The sequence below is a fragment of the Canis lupus genome, chromosome 11, assembly GCF_003254725.2.
Source record: "Canis lupus dingo isolate Sandy chromosome 11, ASM325472v2, whole genome shotgun sequence".
Taxonomy (NCBI): domain Eukaryota; kingdom Metazoa; phylum Chordata; class Mammalia; order Carnivora; family Canidae; genus Canis; species Canis lupus.
Window position 1 is genome coordinate 49,886,136 of NC_064253.1, and position 22,809 is coordinate 49,908,944.

General features: G+C 50.0%; 1 protein-coding gene across 5 annotated transcripts; it reads right to left on the bottom strand.

The window, feature by feature from the left end:
* Nucleotides 1-6,468: 6,468 nt before the first annotated feature.
* AQP7 (aquaporin 7) lies at nucleotides 6,469-22,801 on the bottom strand. Of its 5 annotated transcripts, none has more exons than XM_025432624.3 (9): nucleotides 22,493-22,801; nucleotides 21,395-21,446; nucleotides 20,041-20,174; nucleotides 17,204-17,321; nucleotides 10,576-10,699; nucleotides 10,078-10,161; nucleotides 9,700-9,818; nucleotides 9,304-9,521; nucleotides 6,469-8,921 (listed from the first exon to the last, which is right to left on the bottom strand). In XM_025432624.3, the coding sequence occupies exons 3-9, from the start codon at nucleotides 20,097-20,099 to the stop codon at nucleotides 8,639-8,641; spliced, it is 1,005 nt and encodes a 334-aa protein (XP_025288409.1). In that variant the 5' UTR covers nucleotides 20,100-20,174; nucleotides 21,395-21,446; nucleotides 22,493-22,801; the 3' UTR covers nucleotides 6,469-8,638. The 5 variants fall into 5 exon arrangements, with proteins under 5 accessions (XP_025288409.1, XP_025288407.1, XP_048947828.1 ...); XM_025432622.3 differs by having other exon boundaries at nucleotides 10,024-10,161; nucleotides 22,493-22,798; XM_049091871.1 differs by lacking the exon at nucleotides 20,041-20,174.
* Nucleotides 22,802-22,809: the final 8 nt, after the last annotated feature.

Here is a 22,809-nt window from a genome sequence, read left to right on the forward strand (position 1 = left end):
AATGATTGAAGTGAGAAGATAAGGATGATGGAGATTGGTGCTGCAAAGGGAAGAGATTCGGGAGATCGGATAGGCTACTCAGCCTCAGCAGGGAGCTAACACCCCTTGGATCACTGAAGGGACCCCAGAGCCCCTCAGCAAGGGGAAACTGCTTCTCATGGGATTGGTGGATCCTCCACTGAGCAGTGACCTTGGGCAAGACTACATGAGCATGGACTAAAGAGAGCCATTTGTGGAAGGATCCGATGGGCACCAAGACCTCACACTATTGCTTACTGAGAAATCAGGTGACAGCACCCCTTCCCCTTCCAGCCCTACTATCCTTCACCAGGAGATTCTTTATGGGACCAGAGCTTTACAGGGACCCAAGTTCTTATCTCTGGAATTCCCTCTGGCTTGTTTGAGAGAGCTGCCTGCCAGTCTGCAGTGCAGTGGGAGGTTGTATTCAGGCTTGGAGATGAAAGCAAGCCCTCCTGATTGCAGAGTCTGTGAGGTAGCTCTGGATCCTGTCCTGGACAGGCCAGAGAACAGACCATGGAGGGGGAAGAAAGAATGCCAGTCTCGTAGGAGAGGTTCAAAGTTTCAAACGGTCCTGTGATTTAGTTTTGGGGGTGGGGCTCCTCACATAGTGTCAGCCTTCTTGCTTCATGCCTGAAAGCCTGGAGACCTTGCTTTCTGAGAACCTGCCAGTGTGACTTTTAAAATGGGAAGGAATGCCTGGTCACCTTCACAGACCTGCCTTCCTTATCAGTCCTCTCATATGCCCTGCCATACCTGTTGGGGAGTTTCTTCCTCCTGAGCTCCCTATGTGGCCTCAGCACAGATGTCCCATACCATCTCTTCTGGCCTTTTAGAGCTCACAAATCCCCAGGGAAAGCTCTAAACTAGCCTAACCCCTAGTCTACAAAGGCCTAGCCCAGAAGGGACAAGGCCCCATGGGATCACACTCAGTGTAAGCCAGGCAAAGGCTGTAATCTAGGCTTTGCGTTTCCCAGCCTAGAACTGCCTCTAGGCCAGGAGGGGTCTGAGTCCTCAAGAAAAGGGCTACTGTCTTCTCCAAACAGAATTCCCCTGGAGTCCTTCTCAGTGGCTCAGGCTGCTCTCAGCCCCAGGCTTTGTGTGGTCACTCTTCATAAGGCATAGCCTCCTGGGAGACCTGGCTGCATATAATTCAGCTAAACTGCTAGGATGCCTGATTGGCTGCTTCAACTCAGTCTGAATCCTGGGCAGTTCGCTTCCAGTGTCTAGACATTGATCTCCCCATCTATCACGTAAGTGTCTGTCCCAAGCCATTGGAAGGGTAGTGAGGGGCAGCCCGGATGGCTCAGCGGTTTAGCGCCGCCTTCAGCCCAGGGCATGATCCTGGAGACCCGGGATCAAGTCCCGCGTCAGGCTTCCTGCATGGAGCCTGCTTCTCCCTCTGCCTGTCTCTCTCTCTCTCTCTCTCTCTCTCTCTCTCGAATAAATAAATAAATAAAATCTAAAAAGGGGGGGAAGGGTAGTAGGTAGACAGGATCTAAGAGATGGGGAGATTCTCCCAGTGTAATGCGGCATCTTAGCACAATCAAGCCTCAAGCTCATCCCAGGACTGTCTCACAGCATAGCTCACTTGGGGGAAGGAACAAAGCAGTTGCAAAGCTGCTCTGGCAAGGGCTGGGGCCTTTATTCAACTCCCTTTCAGTCACCCCAGGTTGGATGCAAGGGGGGGAGAGAGTCCAAGGTACTCATGCACCCACACTTCACCAAGAATCTCTTCTGATAGTAGATAACAGCTTTGGACCACTTAATATACATCAAGCTCTGTGCTCCTCTCATTCCTCAAAGACCCTTGAAGTATGTATATATATGTATATACATACGCATTAAGATACATTGATTTTAGGGAGTGTGAGAGGGGAGAGGGAGAGAGAATATCAAGCCGACTCTCCACTGAGCGCAGAGGCCAATGCAAAGCTTGATCCCACGACCCTGAAATCATTACCTAAGCCAAAACTAAGAGTTGGATGCTCAACTGATTGACTCACTCAGATGCCCCTGAAGTGTACATTCTTATCTCCATTTTAGCAGTGGGGAAACTAAAGGTTGAAGTTAGGTCATTTGCCCTACCTAGATCACTCAGTGAATAATTAAGGGGATCTGAAATTCCATAAGGTCCGACTCCAAAACCTATGTCTTCCACTACACAGAACAAGGAAAGCTCACACAGAGTACCTTGGAGTCCCTGGGGCTGTATTATCTGGCAGGTCAGGATAGATGGGATGGAAGTTTATACTGTGTCCCAATGTAGAGTACACCAGCAACCCTCAGAAGATGGGACTTTTTTCCTAGAATGGCCGCTGGGGGGCAGTATGTATCCCCAAACCAGGAGCCTGGGGATGGGGTAAGGTAGTGCTTCACTTTGCCTCAAAAAAAGCTCAAAAAAAGTTTCTAGTAGAGTTTATAACCAATATCTTTAAAAATTGTCACCTTTCCATTTGTTTTTTAATACTGTTTTGTTTGTTGATATAAACAGTGTAAGCACAGAGGGGAAAACAAAAGTCCTGCAGATACCTGAAGGAAGAACATTCCAGGCAGAGGGAATAGCCATTGCAAAGGCTCAGTGGTGGAAACATGCCATGTACTTTGAAAGAACAGTAAAGCCATCCGGCTATAGGGAGAGAGAAGCAGGGACCTGGAGCCCATTGGAAGGCTTAGGGCAGAGGGATGAAATGATTTGGCTTATTTTTTTTTAAAGGAACACTAACTGCTGTATTGAGACTATACGGGTGAGTCATAGCAAAAAGGCTGGGAGATGATCAGAAGACCACTTCTGTAATCCAAGAGAGGTGACTGGCTCAAACCTGGGTGATGGTGGTGGGGTGATGAGAAGTGGTTGGTTTCTAGATAATTTTGCAGGTAACACCTATACGATTTGCTAACAGCTGGGATGTGGATAGAGTATGAGACAGAATGGAGTCAGGGATGACTTCAAAGATTTTGGCCTGAGCAATGAGAAGATTGAATTTGCCATTTACTGATATAGGAAAGAGTGTGGGAGGAGCAGGCTTGGGGATGAAAATCTGTCCAGTGGGTGGTTTTATATGGGAATCTAAAGTCTGGAAACAGGATTGGACAGGAGATCTAATTTGGGGAGCTGTTGGCATATAATGGTATTTATATGTTGGGAAGGAGGGTGAAAGAGAAGAGGTCCAAGGATTGTGCCCTGGGCATTCTCCATCATCTAGAGGCCAGGGATCTGAGGAGACAGGGCAGGAGTCAGACATTTCCAGAGCCAGAGTTGAGGGTTGAAGCTGGAATACTCAGTGCTACAGGGAAGTCCTGTGTGGTAGGGGTCTGGAGTTTTCCTCCTGGTTGCCTAAGAGAGTCTTGGCTTCTCTTGCTTGCCCTGACCCATCTGAACCTTCTGAGAGAAGGGACCAGTCCCATGGTACAAGTCAGGGCCTCAGAGTATTTGGGATCCTGGGCCTTTGCTGCCTTCTCCCCTTTAGCCATCTCGTAAACATAGGTGTTCCCAGGACTCCATCATCTCTCCGTGGGCCACCTCATCTATCTGCAAGCCTTTGCATGCCACTCTGAGCTCTATCTCTAGCCCAGCCTGTGTCTATCCCCAGATGCCCCACAGGCACCTCCAGGTCAGCATGTTCAACCTCTAAACTGTTTCCTTGTATATACACCACTACCTTCCAGTCTCCCCTGCCCCAGCACTGAGTCCTTAGGAGTTCATCTTTTCCCTGATGTCCTTGACCTGGGGCCAGAAGCCAGAATAGAAGTGGAGGATCTGGTGCTGGGGGGAGGACGGGAACACGTTCTTGCTGGTGCTGGCTGGACTGTTGTCAGCCAGGACCACCCCCATCTGAGGTATCGGTCAGTGTGGCTTTGGTTGGGTCCCTGGAAGACTCAAAGGCTCAGTCCTAGATTTTTTACCTCATCTGTGTACCTGGGTGTACCTGGCTTGTAATTGTGTGTCTTCTCTCTGCCCCTGACCCAGCCTCTGAACCTCCAGCTGCCCTCATCCAGACCCCCCACAGAGCCCAGAGCATAGAGCATCCCCTCCAGCACCCACCCACCCCCTTGACTCTGAGCACAGACATAAGCGAAGACCATGACCTCTGACAAACTCTTCCTCACCTTGCTTCATCATAGCAAATGCCAATGGCAAAACTGAAACCTGAAATACCTCATCCCTCTGAGCCTCATTATCCCCATTTTACAGATGAAGAAACTGAGGACCAGAGAGGTTCGATAACATGCCAAAGCTCAGTGGAGGGCACTTAGGTGTTTGGGGTTATTTGTTAATTGCGGGGGGGGTCTTTGTTTTTTTAGTGTTTCATTATTTTAACGTATCTGTATATAACATATGCATGTTCATAGGGTATATTGCACAATTTAGAGACAAAACAAAAAAACTAGCCAAAACCAAATTGGTAAGGACTAGAATTCCTACTGTTTACCCCTTACCGAGCCAATCTTCCCAGGCCTCAGCATTCTTGGATATAAGATGGGCATGAGGATATGAAGACCACAAAAGGGTGTAAAGTGGTAACAGCAAATACACTGCCCACATGCCAGGCATAGCTCATTTTCTCATCCCAGCAGCCTTGTGAAGTGGGAGCTATTATTATCCTCTTACCTAAAGTTATCCAGCTAGTGAGTGGTAGAGCCAGCATTTGCATCCAGCCTGGCTGCCCTCTTTGTGCTCTTAGGTGCCGCAGTATGGACGCTGTGGCACCCAGGAGAGCTGGGTCATACCTCTTTCCCACTTTAGGTTCAGCAGAGGTCAGTGCATGGCCACAGCCAGGCTGCACAGCTGAGCAACCATAGCTGCCTCCTACTGAGGGCATCAGCACCCCAGCCTGGCACAAGATGGCTGCTTCCAACTTTTTCTGGGCTACAGAACCTCATCCTGAGGGAAGAGACAGACTAGCCAGACCAGAGTGCTGCCTGCAAGTGCCTTCCCTTGGAGGCTCTGAGTGGGAATGGGAGAGCAGGCAAGGACAGGGAGTGAGGGGCTCTCCCAAAGCCAGGACCACCAGGCTGAGGAGCTAGCCTTTATCTGGCAAGCCCTGCAGTGGCCTGGCCTGAGGCTGGGGATGTTCCTGCCGTACCCTGTCCCCATTTCAACCACAGCCTCAGGGTGGAGGGGAGGGAAGTGGGGTCATGACTTGAGACTTCAAAGTACTGGAAGAAGTCACATCTGGGGTCTACCCTAGACACCAACGCATCCAAGCCTCAATGCACAGGTAGGGAAACTGAGACCCAGAGAGGGGAGGGGTCCTGTCTAGGTCACACAGCCAGCCTGTGAGGCCAGGGAGCAAAGACAGGACTTTCATGACTCGTATCCCAACCTGGCTCCCAGAGCTAAATGATGTGTCTCCTGGATCCAGCCAGGGAGTGGTTATAGGAGAGACTCCGTGTGTGTATGAGAGAGAGAGAGACAGACACACAGCAGAGCTAAGAGCCAGGGACCCACAAGGCACCATGACACCCACCCACCCTATTCTACTTCATTCCCTTCTGCCTGCCTGCAGTGAGACCTGCCCCTCTCTTCCAGAGACCTCCCTTACCTCTGCCCCAGGCCTTGGTCTTACCTCTCCTCTGGGCCTGGCCTCAGTTTTAACCTACTTGTCTGACCTTACCTTCTTCCACTCTTCCCTACATTTTTCCATTCCAGCAGCAGTCCTCCATGCTCCCACCTGAGGGCCCTTCAGTGGCTGTTCCCTCAGCCTGGCATGCTCCTCTCACAGGTGTCCACACAGTTCACTCCCTCTCCCCCTCAGATCTGTACTCAAAGTCAACTTCTCAGTGAAGTCTTTGGTCTTTACAGCCCCACACACTTCCTGTCCCTTTCTCCTGCTTTTCCTCCTTAGTATGTATCACTAACACACTATGTTTTGCACAGAATGTCAGCTCTATGAGAACAAGAACTCCAGTTTCTTTTTTGTGCCTATATCCTCTGCACCAAAATGGTGTCTGGCATATTGTAGAATTTCAACCAACTTCTGCCAAGAAAATGAAAGGGGTCTGTGCACAGAAACACTGTGTGACCATGGTCAGGGCTCATCTGAGCCTAACCCTGGAATCAAAAACTGCAGGGTATTACGGGCAATGAGCCTAATGCATGTCTGTGGCAAAGCAGTAGACAGCAAGCAGGTTCTGGATAGACCCACTGACTGCCCTACCTCCAAGGCCATCTCCTAGGGACATGGGGATGACAGAAGTCTAAAGAGGTCTGTTGAATGTGACTGTACGGCAAGGTAAGTACCTGCTCCCCTACTGATGGGCATACTGATGGGCATTTGGCTTTGTTTCCAGGCCCCGTGATCACCCACCTTGTGCCCCTCATTCAGGTACCCACTCCCCACCTCCCAGCTATGCTCCCAGGACATTGTCCACTGACCCTCCTTTGATATCTACACAACCATGACCTCCCCAATCTCTATCTTCAACTCTTCTGAACTCCAGACCATATAAAAGACGTAATAGTTTATTGTGCACTTACTCTGTGCCAAGCACTATTCTCAGCGTTGTACGTGTTTTGTTTTATTTCATTGAATATCCACAGCGACACAAATGGTAGGTGGTATTAGATCCATTTTACAAATGATTTAAAGGAAGCCCAGAGAGGTTAAGTAACTTGCTCAAGATACACACTTCTTGCCCCCAAGTCCCATAGGCAACTCAAACTCAACATATCCATGATATAACTTCTCTTCCTCTCCAAACCAGTTTGTCTGCCATGCATATTCTCAGGGGGCATATCTCCAATGCCCCAGGCCCAAGCCAAAAACTGAAATCAGCCTGACCCCTGCCAGTCCTTACCCACTTCTCCCAATTTAAGCCCAAGCCGTATAGGCTTTACCTCCTCGGTATCTAGTGAATCCTCTTTCCCCCACCTGCTGCTCCTCCTGGACTATTGCCTCTCACCATACTCCACCACAGGCTCCAATCTTCCCCTTTCCCAGCAGCTTGCACACTGCAGCTCAGGGAAGCTTGCTCTAAATCTCATGTCACCATGTTCCCATCTCCAGAAGAAAGCCCAGCCTCCTTGCCCCGGTCTCCTCAAACTGCAAAGTACAGCAAGCAACCCCAGAACAGACAACCTTATCCTCTATTCGCTCTGCCTCCACCTCTGGAAAGCCATCCCTGACCTCTGCTCCATGCTGGGCTAGGATCCCCCTCTGAACTCCACAGCCCCCTCTCTGCCACTTAGCTCCTTCCCCATGATTACCTATCCTCATTAGACTGTGCTCCTTGAAGGCAGAGACTCAGCCTCACCCTCTTCAACATCTGCAGTGCCCAGGCAGGGCCTGCACACAGGAGGTACTCAATAATTGCTGAAAGGCTGAATGCACAAACAATGACAGGAACCATGGGTGATGCTGCCTCTGAGTCCCACAAAGCAGGATAACTCCTGCTCCATTCCGGAGTGAGTGAGGATGCTGGCTGTCCCACCTCCAGCAACCTCTGTGCCTGTCCACCTGAATCCCATGAAGCCATTTCCTATCTCTGTACCTTTTCTTTTTTTTTTATTAAATTTTTAATTTATTTATGATAATCACACACAGAGAGCGGGGGGGGGGGGGCAGAGACACAGGCAGAGGGAGAAGCAGGCTCCATGCACCGGGAGCCCGACGTGGGATTCGATCCTGAGTCTTCAGAATCGGGCCCTGGGCCAAAGGCAGGCGCCAAACCGCTGCGCCACCCAGGGATCCCCTCTCTGTACCTTTTGAAAGAACTTCCTTCTTTGCATATTCCTTCTGACTCTGGATTTTCTTGGTGTGGGAGAGCTCTGGCACCAGGAGGAGGAGGAATCAAACCCCTTACCTACTTTCAGTCTACATTAGGCATTTTCAAGGCGAGGGGTGATTTTGCCTCCAGGGGTGAGAACATGGATTTTTGGAAGAAGATGAAAAAATCTTACTCTTTTTTGTATAATGTATTTTGTATAAAATAAACAGATATAAGTATACCTATGGTATTAAAATATGTGATTAAGAAAGAAAATGGTGACTGGGTGACGGGCCCTGAGGGGGGCACTTGATGGGATGAGCACTGGGTGTTTTTCTATATGTTGGCAAATTGAACACCAATAAATAAATAAATAAATAAATAAATAAATAAATAAATAAATAAAATGTCTAAAAGGCTTCTGAGGGGAATAATAATGGAAAAAAAAAGGTTGAGAAACTCTGATCTATATGCTTGGGCCTTGTTTTATCTGGTCCAAGGACTAGCTAGAACTGAAGGAGAGTCTAGAGTCCTATCCTAGGGCAGCTCACCCCCAGCTAGCTGTTTTCCTTTCCCCCAAAACGATCCCTTCCCTACGCTAGGCCTGAAAAATCCACCATTCTGTGTCTGGCATCCTTTAATCTCCTGTTCCTACTGAGGCCGTAGGTTGTCTTCCCCCATTCTCTCCCAGGGTCGCCCCAGCTCCCAAGGCGGGAAGGAGTTAGAGACCTCTCAGCTCTGTGCTCCAGCCCTGGGCTACTGCATAACCATGGAGTTCCTGGAAAAATCCAGGAGGGAGGCCCAACCACAGGAGGCACCCAGGAAGTGAGGGTGCCACTGTGTTGGACAAGGCTTTCTTTATTGGAGTGGGGGGATAGGGTCACAAATAATCTTACTTAGAAGTAAGCACTTAGAAGTGCTCTAGGTGGATGGGGTCACTTAAGGGTGGGACAGTCTGGGCTAAGGGTCTGTTGGCGGGAGACACAGAGACAGGGGTGAGGGAAGAGGTCATGGATGGGATTTGCATGGTCTTGGGCAGCACGGGTATTCTGCGGTCTTCATACACCATGGAGTTCTCCAATGTCTGGGGCCTCTGTGTGATGCTGGAGCCAATGAAGACCAAGTAGATGATGCCACCTAAGTAGGCACCTAGGAGCGGTGCCACCACCGGCACCCACCACCAGTCCCGGACCCTGCAGGCAAGAGGCAGAGGCCTGCTGAGGGGGCTGATGCCCAGCACAGCACCCACATCCAGTCAGGCTGAGACAGAGAGTAGGGCCTGAGTCTAGAGGAGTGACCCCCATTCTAGCCTAAGAGTTGCCCCTGAGCCTGCCCTGGTCAGCTTCAGTCTGATTCAGGGCCAGGGCTGATCTGTGGCAGGACTGACATTCAGTCCAAGAGCAGCATCTGCGTCGGTGCTGATCAAGGGGAAAGAGGGGATCCACACCTGTCTCCCCAGACCATCTGGGAGTTTGGCAGGACTCTAGACTGTGCTGCTTCTCACATCACCCTCCCCCCCTCTGCATGCAGGGGACCCAGAGAAAACTTGCAGGAATGGGCTGGGCAGGGCAGTACCTGAAGACCTGTATACCCCAGCCAGCAATGTAAGTGAAGAAGCGGGGAGGCAGGTCCCGGGATGGGTTCATGGCATAGCCTGTGTTCATGCCCAAGGACACTCCAATGACAATAATGAGGACGCCAATCACCAGGGCCTGTGTCCCTTGTAGTGCTGGGTTGTTCTCCTTGTCCGTGATGGCGAAGAGACATAGCTGGAGTATCCCTGTCACTATCACCTGGGGAGCAGACACCGTGGCAGCCACCTGGGGCCCCTAGCCAAACCACAGCTTCAGCAGTGCCCCCAGCCCCAATCCACTGGCAGATACCTCATCCAGAGTTCTTGTCCCTTCTATTGTGAGGACTGCCTGCTAGATGGGGAGGGTTAAGGAGGGGAACCCACACTGGACCACTGACCTCATCCAGGAAGCCCATCCACAACGTCAAGCGGTCAGGAAGGTAGGTGGCAAAAATGTTAGCGGTGGCTGTGGGACCAGTCACTGCCAGATGTCCGCCCGAAAATTCGATAATGGCTGCTGTAGAGACACAGACTGAGTGTGAACCTGCCACCAGCTTAACCCCACTGGAGCCCCAGGATTAAGGCTGTAGGATCCAGAGGTGGGGAGCACCTGTAAGGCTCTCTCCCAAATGTTTTCACAGACCAGGATACTAGGGTTGGATCTTCCCATTTTTCAGAGGAGGCTGAGGCCAGAGATGGACAACCCAGGGCAGGACACTTACAGTAGAAGAGGAGGTAGATGGTGGCAGCAGCCAGGAAGGAACCCAGAAACTGACCCAGGATGTAAACAGGAAACTTCTTCCAGGACATGCGGCCTAGTGCACAGTTGGTGAAGGTCACGGCTGCATTCATGTGGGCCCCTGAGGGGAGGGGCAGAAGTGTCAGAGGTGTGAGAGCAGAGACAAACAAATAATATGAGAGCAACAATAACAATAATAATAACAGTATTTATGGAGTAGATTCATTTAATCCTCATAAAGACCCACAAGACAGAGACCACCATTTCCAATTCACCATTAAGGAAAGTAAGAGACAGAGAAATTAAATAACTTGCCTAAGTTGGCCCAGGTAGTAAAAATGGGGGATCCAGGGGAGCTTATGAAGATTCTGGGCAGAGAGAGTCAAAAGAAAGGGGTTCAGGGTGTTCTCCCTCCCCTCAGGCCAGTAAGGATGGTTTCAAGTGGACTTGGAGAAGGGGCTGGCTGGAGGTAAGCAGGAAGAGCCTGGAGGGGACACCTGGCCCTGCTGATCAGATGGGGCCCGGGCTCACTCACCAGAGATGTTCCCTGCCACGTGCACTCCCATGGTGACTCCAAAGCCAAAACCCAAGTTGACACCGAGGTAGCTCCCAAATCTATTTCCTAGAACCATATGTGCCACAGAGCCAAGGCCAAACACCTGCAAGGGAGGGCCTCTGAGAGGACTACCTGCACAGAAGCCCCAACCTCACAGGAGGCCTCAAGCTCAGTTTGGGCTCCTCATCCCCATGCCCCAGGCCACCATACATTGTCTTTGGAGACCCTCTGCCATTCCCTCCTTCTCCAGAAATTGTCCTGACTTCTTCAAGATGTGACCAGGGAGAGCTGAGTGGGGCTATACAAGGAGCTGGGAGAGAAGCAGCACCCACACCCCTAGACCCCAAGCCCACCCAAAGTTCAGGGTAGGAGGCAGGGCTTCAAGGAGGGCATGGCTGGTGCGGATTGAACCCCTCAGAGTATCTCACACTTCAACCTAACCTGCAGGAAATTTCTTCAAGGGATTGCCAAACTTCTGGCCTGGACTCTGCCAGAACCCCGCTCCCTATACACACAGTGGCCCTGGGAGCCCAGTGTGGTTCTACCCCTCTTGCCTTCAGCAACATTTCCATTGTCCTCAGCTGTCATTTCTGAATTTCTTGTTCTTGCCCATTCGTAGCTGCTGGATCACCTCAGAAGATCCCCCCGCCCACCCCCCGGCCCCAGACCCTCTTCACAGGGAAATTAGAGGCCTGAAGCTAGGCCCTCACTCAACCTCCCACAGCTCCCACCGGAATCAATATCCACCTTCCCCTTCAGCTCTGGTTCTGGTGCCCAGGCTCTCCATCCCTCTCCAGTCACCTCCCTCTTGCCTGTATCTTCCACCCTCCCCTTGACTGCTCCCACAGACTCAGGTGTCTTCCTTCTTGCCTGAGCCCAGCCTCTCTGTCTAGCTGTGGACTCCTGGACCCCCCTCCCTGTGTGGACCTAGCTCTAAGAAAGAATACACTGGCTGGCTCCTTGATCCCTTCCCTTGCTCTCTCTCTACAATCTGGCTCTTGCTTCCACATATCATGGACATCAAAGCTCTCCCTGAGGGCTCCAGCCTCCTAATTTCCTAATGGTCCCTTCAGACTTGTCTTACTTTGCTAACTTAGACCTTTTTAACCACTCTGTGCTTCTGGAAGGTCCCTTCTCTTTGGCCTCCACATCTCTGTCTTTCCTGGTTTCCTCTTACTTCCACAGCCTCCCTCTCTATAGTTTCTTCCCACATTTTTCTTTCTTCATCTGTCTCGTGAATATGGATGACTCCAGCACTCATTCCTTGGTGCCTTTCATGTCTCTCCCCAGTCACTCTTCCTCGGCCTTCTTACCACGTCTATGGCTTCAGAGATGCCTGATGCACTAAAATTCCCAAAACCTCCACCTAGGAGCTAGATCCCTATCTTCAAATACCTACTGGGAGTCTGGGTTTTTCAAAGACTAGATCTATGGGTTTTTCAAAGGCTCTCTGTTGAAAGCTTACCATCTCTCAGAAAATGTGATCCTCATCCTATGTTCCCCATTCCAGCTGTCCAAATTTGAGCTTCCTCACCCTCATCCTCCACACCCAACCAGCTCTGCCTGCATTCTATCCAGATCTTACCCACCCTCCTACTTGCAGCCAGCGTGACCTTTCTAACAGAAAAATTTGATCATGTCTGCCCCTTGTTCAAACATTTACTGGCTTCCCTCCATTTCTAGGATAAAGTCCAAACTCAGTAGGCCACAATTTAAGACCCTGTATAATTTTCTCTCTTCTGCTTCCCAGTTTCATGTCTGCTCCAGTGTGCTCTATGTTCAGCAATGTTATTACAACTAAACACTAACAACCATTTATTGAGTGTTTGTTGTATGCTAGACATTTGTAAGCAAGTTATATCTATCACCTCCTTTAACCCTTACACCAACTTATGCGTTAGGTGCTCTAATTCTCCCCATTTGATGGATTGTTAGCCAAGTCCTAGAGAACCTGACTGGCTTGTCCAAAATACACAGCCTGCATGGAGGGAGTCAAGGTTTTAATGTAGGCAGTCACTTTGTCAAACAATTCAAACCAAACAACATACTGCTCCCTGCATGCCTTGTTTTCTAATGCTTCTGTGGTTTTGCGTTGTGTTATTCCCTCTCCTTGGAATACCTCATCTCAGATTCTGAAAAATCAATATTCTAAAGCCACATTAAGATGGCACCTCCTTTGAATATTCCATGTGCTTTAGATATACTGTCTCTGAGGGACCTATAGATGTCGGGGCTGCTGGAAATAGAAGTCTAGATCCATCATCCAATATGATGGCCACTAGCCACATGCAGCTATTAAGTACTTGACATGTGGCTAGTCCAAATTGAGATCTGCTCTAAGTGTGAAGTACACACCAGATTTCAAAGACATAGGAAAAAAAGAATGTAGAATGTCTTATTAATAATTTTATACTGATTACCTATTGAGCTGGCAATATTTTGGATATATATATATAAATACAATAATTATTCAAATTAATTTCATCTATTGCTTTTCACCTCTTTAATGTGGCTACTAGAAAGTTTTAAATTACATGTGCGGCTCATATTGTATTTCCCTTGCACATCTCTGTTCTAGTGTTTTTGAAGAAGGAAAGCTGAAGAATTGTGGACATGGGGGCAATAGATAAAGCCATCAAGGAGGATGAAGGTGAGATGATGGTCAGCTGAGGGCTGAACCTAGAGCTGCACATAAGTCGGTGTTAGAAACTCTGGCTGGAGCAGGTGTTGAAATGGGAGAGGAACAAAGGAAGAATGTGCCTGGAACACCAAAGAGAAACAGAGTTTCCCAGGAGGGTGTGGTCCCCACCATCACATGCAGCCTCTGGGTCAAGTGCATAAAAGCCTGAAAAGCATCCCTTTGGATGTGACCATCCAGCAGTCCTTAGTAATGTGGTGAGCACTACATCATCAGGCTATAGAAACAGAAATTAGGTACCAGAAATTGAGAGGTAAGTATGTGATGAAGAAGAGTTGAAAGGGGCAGCCCGGGTGGCTCAGCGGTTTAGCGCCGCCTTCAGCCCAGGGTGTGATCCTGGAGACCGGGGATTGAGTCCTGCCTGCTTCTCCCTCTGCCTGTGTCTCTGCCTCTCTCTGTGTGTGTCTCTCATGAATAAATAAATAAAACCTTGGGAAAAAAAAAAAAAAGAAGAGTTGAAGGATACCACTGTAGACATCTCTTTGAGAACCTGTCTGAGGAGGGAGGGAGGAAGAGCGTGATAATTGAAGAGGCTCAAAGGGGGAAGGGAAGATGTTTTGCGCTGTGCCAGTTTAAGTAGAGAGACTTCATTTTTTTTTAAATTTTATTTATTTATTCATGAGAGACACAGAGAGAGAGGGAGGGGCAGAGACATAGGCAGAGAGAGAGAAACAGGCTCCATGCAGGGAGCCCGATGTGGGATTTGATCTGGGATTCCAGGATCACGCCCTGGGCTGAAGGCAGGCACTCAACCGCTGAGCCACCCAGGCATCCCAGTAGAGAGACTTCAGTATGGTAAGGTTGAGAGAGGGAGAGGCTCTCCCTCAAAATGGAACAAAGTACCTGGGTAGACTGGAGGGTGGGACTGGTACAGGAATGGAGGGTCCTCCGTGAAGGAGGAGCCTGCCCTGGCCAAGGAGGGGACACATGGATGCACAGGTAAGTGGAGTCTGGTGCTGCAGGGTTAGGTGGGTGAGCCAGACGCAGGAAGCCTGCCTGATGGTTTTCTCTGGTAAGCTAGAAATCCAGCCATTTGCTGATTTAAAAAAAAAAGGGCAGAGTACAAGGCAGCCTTGAGAAAGTTCGAGAACAAGTCAGATAGCCTCAATAGGGTTGGGGAGAGGCAGCTGAGCAAGGCCATGTAGGTCCCCCAAGAACACCAGGACAAGTGCAGGGAAGCCCAGAGGCAGACTGGCTTAAGGCCAAGGGTAGGATGAGGCAGGAGAGGACAGGAACAGATGAGGCATTGGGGTGGAGAGTGAGAACAGGACAGCTGACAGGCTTGAGGAGGGTTGGGAGGTGCAGGGGCTGGAGCACACACAGAGAGTGCACATTTCCAAGTAGGAGCTCAAAACCATTTACTAAAAATAATGAATGAGTGAATAAACCCCTTATGACCTCCTGTGTCAAAGTTGCCAACTGGCAGCCCATGGGCCAGTTCAACCAGAACACATGTTTTGTTTGGGTAAGTTGGTTTTGACAACCAGAAGTTTCAGCCTCTCTTGGAAAATCAGAAGCTCGGGCAACACCGGCCTGCATTCCACCCAGTGTGGCAGCAGTCAACTGGAGCAGTGGCAAAGATGCCTTTGCACAGGCTGGTACTCCACACTTAGCCACAGTTCCCTCTGCTCTGAGTTGACTCTCTGGCCCCCACAGCATGTAAGTTTGCAACTCCTCTGTTTCTGGCTCATGTCGACAGCTGGTTTTCCAGGCCTCTAATGGCCTAGCCCCTCCTCTCCATGGTCAGTGAACGTGGCCCAGCCCATTCAAGTCCCAATAGGTACGAGGCCAGCCCTGAGCACAACACTCTGGAGGCTGTAGAACGGAACAGAGTAGAACAGTCCACTTCCCTGATCCTGGCTGCAGTAAATGGGGCCCAAGGTCACACTCGTTTTTCTGACAAAATCTTCCCCCTGATGACTGAGCTTCCTGTAACTGAAAAAGCCCCCAGTTCTTGTCACAGGCCCAACAACTGAAAGTAATAACACAATGTTCTATATGAGCTTATACCTCCCTGAGTTCTTTTATAAGTAGTGTTATTCCCCTTCCATCCTCACAACAAATCCGCCAGCAAATGTTTCTGTTCCTATTCCACAGATTGGGAAACTGAGGCCCCGAGACTACTAAAAGCCTGAAAGTTAGGGCCTTACCTCAGTTGGGGGAGAATTAACAAGCCAGAGTGTTGTGAATCCTGCCTTAGCTAAACTAAGGGACAGAGTGTAAAGAGACTAAAGGTCAAGGCTGTGATGTTAGATTGGAGTGGATTTAATTTTAACTTAAAATGTCATCTTGGACAAATAACTTTGTCTCATAGGGGCTCAGTTTTCCCATCTCTGAAATAGGATAATAATAGAACCTCCCTCATAGACGTATGGATTTGCTGTATGGATTTGAGGATACTGTACAGGAGGTAGTACCTCCTACCTCCATGGTTCCAAGGTTTAACAGCCCTCATGAGGCTGGAATGTCTTGTCATAAATGAATGACTTAGCCCTGGATTAAGGCTGGACACCATCCAGTTGCCATCCTTACAGCTCAGGAGTCTAAACAGTAGGGCAGGTAATGGGGAAAGGGAAGAAGGCAGGAAGCAGGGAGGGGGAGCAGTCGAGAGTGCTTATCATGACAAGAGACCACCACATATGTCCCACACGTATACTGGGTATCTGCCAGCTTGTTGTGGCTGTTCCATTTATCAATAAGGAAGCTAAAGTCCTAAACAGTTAAGATACCTGTAAAAAAGTCACACCTCTAGAAGATAGCAGAGACAGGATTCAACCAACTCCACAGTCCATAAAGGTCCAATTCAACATGCTAAATAACTGAGAAGACAGGGGTGGTCTCAGTGGCTCAGATGGTTGAGCGTCCAACTCTTAGTTTCAGCTCAGGTCATGACCTCCATGTTGCCAATCCCTACAGACCCTTGCCAGGAGTCACTTTCTCTGGCCTGTCTGCAGCCTCCCACTGCTGACCACTCCCTCCTGGTGGACCCACCCTTCTATCACAGGTCTCTCCACTCTTCTCCTCTCACTTTTCTGGCCACTCCTCCTCAGCCTTCTTTGTGTGCTCCTCTTCAGGGTTCTGTCCTCAGCTTTTTTTTTTTTTTTCCTCTCTCTATACATTCTCACTGGATAGTTTTATAACCACCATCCATAGTCTGATGAGTAAAATCCTTACTTCCAGCCCAAGTCCCTTTCTTGAGCTCCAAACCTCTATATCCAATCTCCTAAATGTCTCCACTGGAACTCACCTGATCACAACCAAACTGACCTCACTTCTCATTCTGCAGAGGGCCCGGGCTCCAGCACCTACCTCTCATCTACTGCTTGCAAAGCCTCAATTCTTCCACAGCTCCTTCAAATGTGAGCTTCTTCTCTATCCCTGGACCAGTCATCGCCATCTCTCTATCCTAGGTCAACAGCCTCCTAACTGCTTCCCACCAGTTCTGCTGAGGTCCACACTGCACCCCAAACCGCCTTCTAAAATCTAAATCTGAACACATCACTCCCCAGCTTGAAAACCTTTAGCGTCTCCTCATTGCCCTCGGTATTAATTCTCAAAGCATGACGCTCAATGACACTTCTCTCTAATCTCTGTATTCTTAGTTTCCCTTCTCACCACTTCCAGCCATGCTCCCTGACACCTGTGCCCCATCCCATGGTTTTGTTCTGCCCCCCACATAGTATGATCTCATTCTCTCCCAAAAAAACAGCCAGAAAGAGCTCTCTTCTTACTTTCCTGTGTTTCCCCATCAGGACTCCAGGTCCAAGGCTGAAGAATGGATAATGTGACTCAAGGGTCCGTGGTGGGGAGGGGGTCATGGATTGCTTTCACTGAACCCCACCCTCCTGGGGCCCAGGGGTTCCTGACCTTTCCTCAGAGCCCGCCCCATCTGTGTCACCTACCACTCACCATCATGACATACGTGCTCATGAACTCAGCCAAGAACTCTCGCACCATATCCTTCTGCAATATTGCTTGCATCCTTGTTGTTATGGGCGATGAGACCACCTTGGAGCCTCGGATGGACCTGGAACAGCAGCCCAAGCCCCGTGGGAAGGAAAGAGAGTCAAGTGCATTCGCTGCCCATCACCCTTTAACTCATGGCCGTTAATGGGTAACCCAGAGGTTACCCACACACACCTCCTCTTGCCCAAGGCAGCTGGTACAGCTGGGATCAGAGACAACTGAGAGCCACAGGGGTGTGGAGCGGGACTGGTGCTAGATGGCCAGGCTTGGTCCCTTCTTTTCGGAGGAGACTGGACCAGTGGGAAGGGTACACTAATGAGGCCATTTTGCAGAGGGGGCAGTGGGGAGCTGGCAAGTGCCATTTGAGTGCCAGTGAGTCTCAGAAGAGAAGCAGATGGGAGAGGGCAAGCAGACAAGTGGAGCTCAGCTGTCCCTCTGTCCGTCTGCCTGCCTGCCTATCTGCAGGATCCAGGCTTTGGGAACACAGGCCAGGCATCAAGCAGGACCTGTTAAAAGTGAGGCACTCTGCAAACAACACAGGGTGTGGCAAAGTCTGCTCAGAGCTCTATAAACACGGAGGCCTGACACTTGCATCAGGTTCTGCCAGAGATGAAGGAATCTGCAAAGTGCATGGGGCTCTGTAGCCAGGTTGACACAAACAGACTTCGGTGCGTGAACAAATGAATGAATGAACAAATGAGAGAGAGGGTGGAGGAAAGGAAGGACTGGATCTCCCACTCTGTTGTATGCTCAGTGCCTAGCACAGGATCAAACACAGAGGTGCAAGATATATTGTCCAATGAATAAAAACTGGGGAATTCGTCTGTCATACCCTCCATTAAATCCCCAGAACCTTCTACAGGGCCTGGCACATGGTATGTGCTTGACAACTATTTAGTAAATGTATGGTTGAATGGATAGATAGACAAAAAACTGAGTTACAGGCTCCATCATCTGCTGGGAGGGGAGGATAGAGAGTTCTGGTTTGGGGAAGGAAATGGGGTCTGGAGGCTGAAGAAGAGGTGGAAGGCGACAGATACTATTAAGTGTGGCCTTGGTACTTGTTCAGACTGGTGACCCTCCCCTGCTGTATACCCAAAGCTGACACCAGCCCCTCAACTACCTCATTCTGGTAGGAATAGCGACAACACTGCCCCACCCCATCCCAGGCTTCCTGAAATCTCCCCGACCTCACAGCAGCACAGAATAAGCAGAGGGAGTAAGAAACGTAAATCAGACCTGGATAAAACACCTTCCACTTTTCTGGCTGAGACCCTATGTGTAGTCTCACCTACCCTAGTGCTTGCTCTCTCCTTACCCCAAGGAAACAAACCAATGGCTGACCATATGGAGGGGGATATAGAGTTGCCCAGATAATTTACTGGCTTCCATCCAACTCCAGTTCCCATGCAGCATCATATGCCCCTATGGCCAGCCTCTCAGCTATGAAGAAGTGCCTGTGAGTACCCTGAGGCAGGCAGGTACCCATGAGGGTCCTGGCAAAGTACCACAGAGGCAGTGAAGAGGTGGACAGAGCAGAAAGCCAAGGACACCAAGAGAGTTTTCCGACTCTGACCCCTTCCTTCTCATCACACAGCAGACAGGACACAGTAAGCAACAAATAACCACCAACCAGCCACTGGTCCAAAGATTTATCAAATATCAAATGGCTGCTATGTTCAAGCACTGTAGCAATGAACATTGTCATGATCCCTGCTCTCAGGAAGAAAAGCAATGGAGCTATTGTTGTAAAGAGTGAGGAGTGTTGCCACAGGTGAAGGGTGAGTTCTACTGGATTTCAGGAAGGAAACAAGTCCGTTCCCAGAGGAAAGGATAGGAGGGTCTCCCACGGGAAGGGAAACAAGTTGAGAATGGAAGGCTGGGCAGATGAAGGAGCATCAGGGGAGGGGTGGGAAGAGGGCTTGCCACTAAGACAGTGTGTAATATGTTGACAAGCTCCCCAAGGATGGGTCAGCCAGAGAGGAGAGAAAGTGGCATGAGGTGGGCGGAGAGGGGCACAGGGCCAGATGGCAGAAGGCCTCATGGCCCATGTTAGAGAGTCTGAACTAGACCCAGAGGGCCAGGGATTCAGTGGAGGATTTAAGCAGGAGCACTGCCTCCTCTATGGAGGCTGGGATGAGAGAACAAGGGTGGGGGTATGGCAAGCAATTAGGAAGCTTCTGCCAGAGACTGCTCAAGTGGTGATAGCAGCCTGAGCCAAGAAGGTGTCATGGAGACAGCTAGAAGACAGTAAAAATGACACACTTGGTATTTGATTGAAAAGAAAAATAGAGAAGGAAGTCAGTGATGACCTCAGGTTCAGGAAGAGCAGCAGAATGACAAATGAGCCCAGGAGAGAAGCTGTAGGCTTAGGCAGGACCATGAGGAACCCCTCTCACTGTGTGGAATTTGAAGAGCCTCCTAAACATCTAGGTGGAGATAGGCAGTAAAACAGAGGCAGCTGGTCATGTCTTGTCTAGACATACACATCCAGAGGTCATAGGTGGTCATTTGATCCCTGGCAGAGATGAGACAGCTCAAGGAGAGGGTGTAGAATGAAAAACTGGCCTACAAGCCAAGAAGCTAATGGTAAACCACATAATTATCTAAGTAATATCTGCTAACCAAGGAGCAACTCACCAACCAACCCTTCAACTAATTAATTAATCTAGCAACTTAGCTAACTGATGGACTTTCCTGTTCACCAGCTCATTTAATTATCAATCAATCAACCAACCACCTATAAGCCAGCCATGCCCCAGCCAGTAAGGTATACAAACCCAGTCTCCACCCTTGGATCACTCCATCTAGTGGATCTGATAGATAACAGCAGCAACATCAGAGGCAAGAAGCCAGGGGTGGGAGGTGAGGCCTGCAGACTTCTGAAGGGTGGGCAGGTGGTAGCCTAAAGTGCCTATGGAGGAAGAGAGAAGTGGTGGAAAGAATGGTGGGAGTGAGTACATTCTAGATATTTTAGGAGATGTGACTAAATATGAGGCATGGGAGACAGAAGTGTCAAGGACACTGGCTTGAGCAATGGAGAAAGGGATCCTTGGCTGACTGAGAATACAGGAGGAAGAAAGGGCTTGGGGTGTGAAGGATGTTTTTAACTGGAACTGAGTTGCCTGTGGGACATTAGTGGGTCTTTGGAGACAGTGTTGAAAGCCCCAGAGAGTCCAGCACAAGGGGAGCCATTAATTCTCTCCATCCAGGAGTGCATAGATAAAAAATATCTGTGGAGCTGCCAGGCAGCAATGAAATGTAATAAGCAAGTATATTTGTGTGTTAGAGGGTAGTATGGTGCACCTGGGTGGCTCAGTTGGTTAGGCATCTGACTCTTGATTTCTGCTCAGGTCATGATCTCAGGGTTGTGAGAGCGAGCCCAGCATGGAGCCTGCTTAAGATTCTCTCTTTCCCTCTCCAAAGGGAGGAAGGGAATGAGAAAAAAAAAAAAGAGAGAGAGAGAGAGAGAGAGAGAGAGAGAGAGAGGGAAGGAAGGAAGGAAGGAAGGAAGGAAGGAAGGAAGGAAGGAAGGAAGGAAGGAAGGAAAATAGTATGGCCTATGGGGAAAATTAGAGCAGGGAAAAGGCAGTTAGGATGAGCCTCACTGAGAAGATGACAGACATGAGGTGGTGAAGGAAGAGCCTTCCAGACAGAGGGAAAAATCACTAAACGACTCTGAGTATGTTTGAATGAAAGGAAAGGTCAGTGTGACTGGAGAGAGAAAGAGCAGGGACGGCATGGGGGAAGATCAGAGAGGAAACCAGGACTAAAAGGCAGGGCCTTGGCCATTGCAAGGACTTTGGCTCTTATTGTCCCTCAAAGAGACCTGAGCTCATGAGGGTGAGAGGCAGCGAGTTCAGTTCAGTTGAGCACCACCTACATAAAGGCAGTCGGAACCTACTCACCAACTCCTTGGCCCTCACCCAGCCTTTCTGAGCATCCCATCACCCCAGGGCCCAGGCGGAAGAGCCCCTTCCTCTGGGCCTCATGATCCAGTGGGAGATGGGAAGGAGAGGGGCTGGGGGCATCAGCCATGAGGGAGAGGCTGAGAATAGGGCAGGAAGGGCACAGGGGTGCACTAGGGGGTTGGGGGCCCGGAGGCTGGAGGAGGAGAATGGGTAGGGTACTTACCGCCTCTTCCTATCTGATTGAGTCATGTTCTGTCCTTTGAGATTTTTAGATGCTGTGGTGCCAAAGAGAGGTCATTAGGGCTGGGGGGCACAGAACTTGGCCCCACATTCTCATCAGACCTCAGCCTCCCAAGGGATAAGCCACAGGGACAGGTCCTGCCGGTTCCAATCTCCCAACCGAGCCAAGCTAGCAAGGAGGGGTGTGGATGTGCTTCAGCCAATGGGAAAAGGCCCTGGAGTCCCACCCCCTCTACCCATGCTGGCCTCAGGACCCCGGACCAGGCCCTTCACAGGTCCTCCTGACTTCCCCAGGTTGCAGCCCAGCCTCGGACAATGGAGATGCCTACAGCCTCCCCTCAGTGGCTCCACCCTCACATATATGGGTATTACTGCCTTTAATCTAACTTCAAGCCCCTTGCTGCTCACTTAAATTCTGATTTTCCAGGCCCTTTCCCTTGTGCACGCGTGCACACACACACACACACACACACACACACATACATATACACTGAGGTCCTGAGAATTCATTTAGTCCATAGCTCTACCTCAGAACAAAGTCTGCCCTCTTACCTTTCCTGAAAATTCCCCAGTGTATTCCTATTGTCCATGCAAACGGCCACTCAGAGGTAACCCTTGAGTTTCCCCTTCCTGTGAGCTCCCCTCGCTACCGCACATCCCTAGCCCTGACTGCAGAACCGTGCAGCCCCAGCCCCAGCTTCCCATTCTAGCTAAGCTAGCCATCAACCCATCTTTCTGATCTGCATGACTGGCCTGGTCTGAGCGCCCTCCTCCTCCCCAGGCCAGTGCTCTCCTGACAGCCCAGCCCTATACACCCTCCCAACCTCTGCTGCACTGCTCTCAACAGTAAATTTACAGGTAAGGAAACTAAAGAACAAAGTGTGTGACATGCTTGTGTCACCCAGCAACTCAGGACTAAAGCAGAACAAACATCCTGGCTTTCAACTCTCAGTTGGGGTTCCTTCCCCAGACAGTCTTATAGTCATCTCCCCCTACAACATGATCCCCAGGAAGTAGCCCTCTGAGGCCTGAGCCACAGGGAAGGACCCCTGTCCCCAGCCCTGCCTGGAGCCCAACTTACTCTACTGAAGTGTCTTGTTTCTCAGTGTTCACTTTAGGCACGCCTCAGTTATAGCAGGTCTTGGTCTTGTTCCTCTATGACTGTCCTGGGCTCTGGCTGCACCCCCAGCAGGGACTCCACTGTCCCTGTGTCCCCAGTCTAGAGCCTGCCTTTCAGCCCTCTTCAGGGGTGGCCCCACGCACTGCTTTGCTCTGCTCCTCCAGGGGAGAGGTCAGTGGGGCAGGGGTTTGGCCCCTGCCACTTGGGCCAAGTCCAGACACACTGCCTAAAATAGCATCCTTTCTCCTGCCAGCGGCGCCACGGAGACTAGGTTCTGA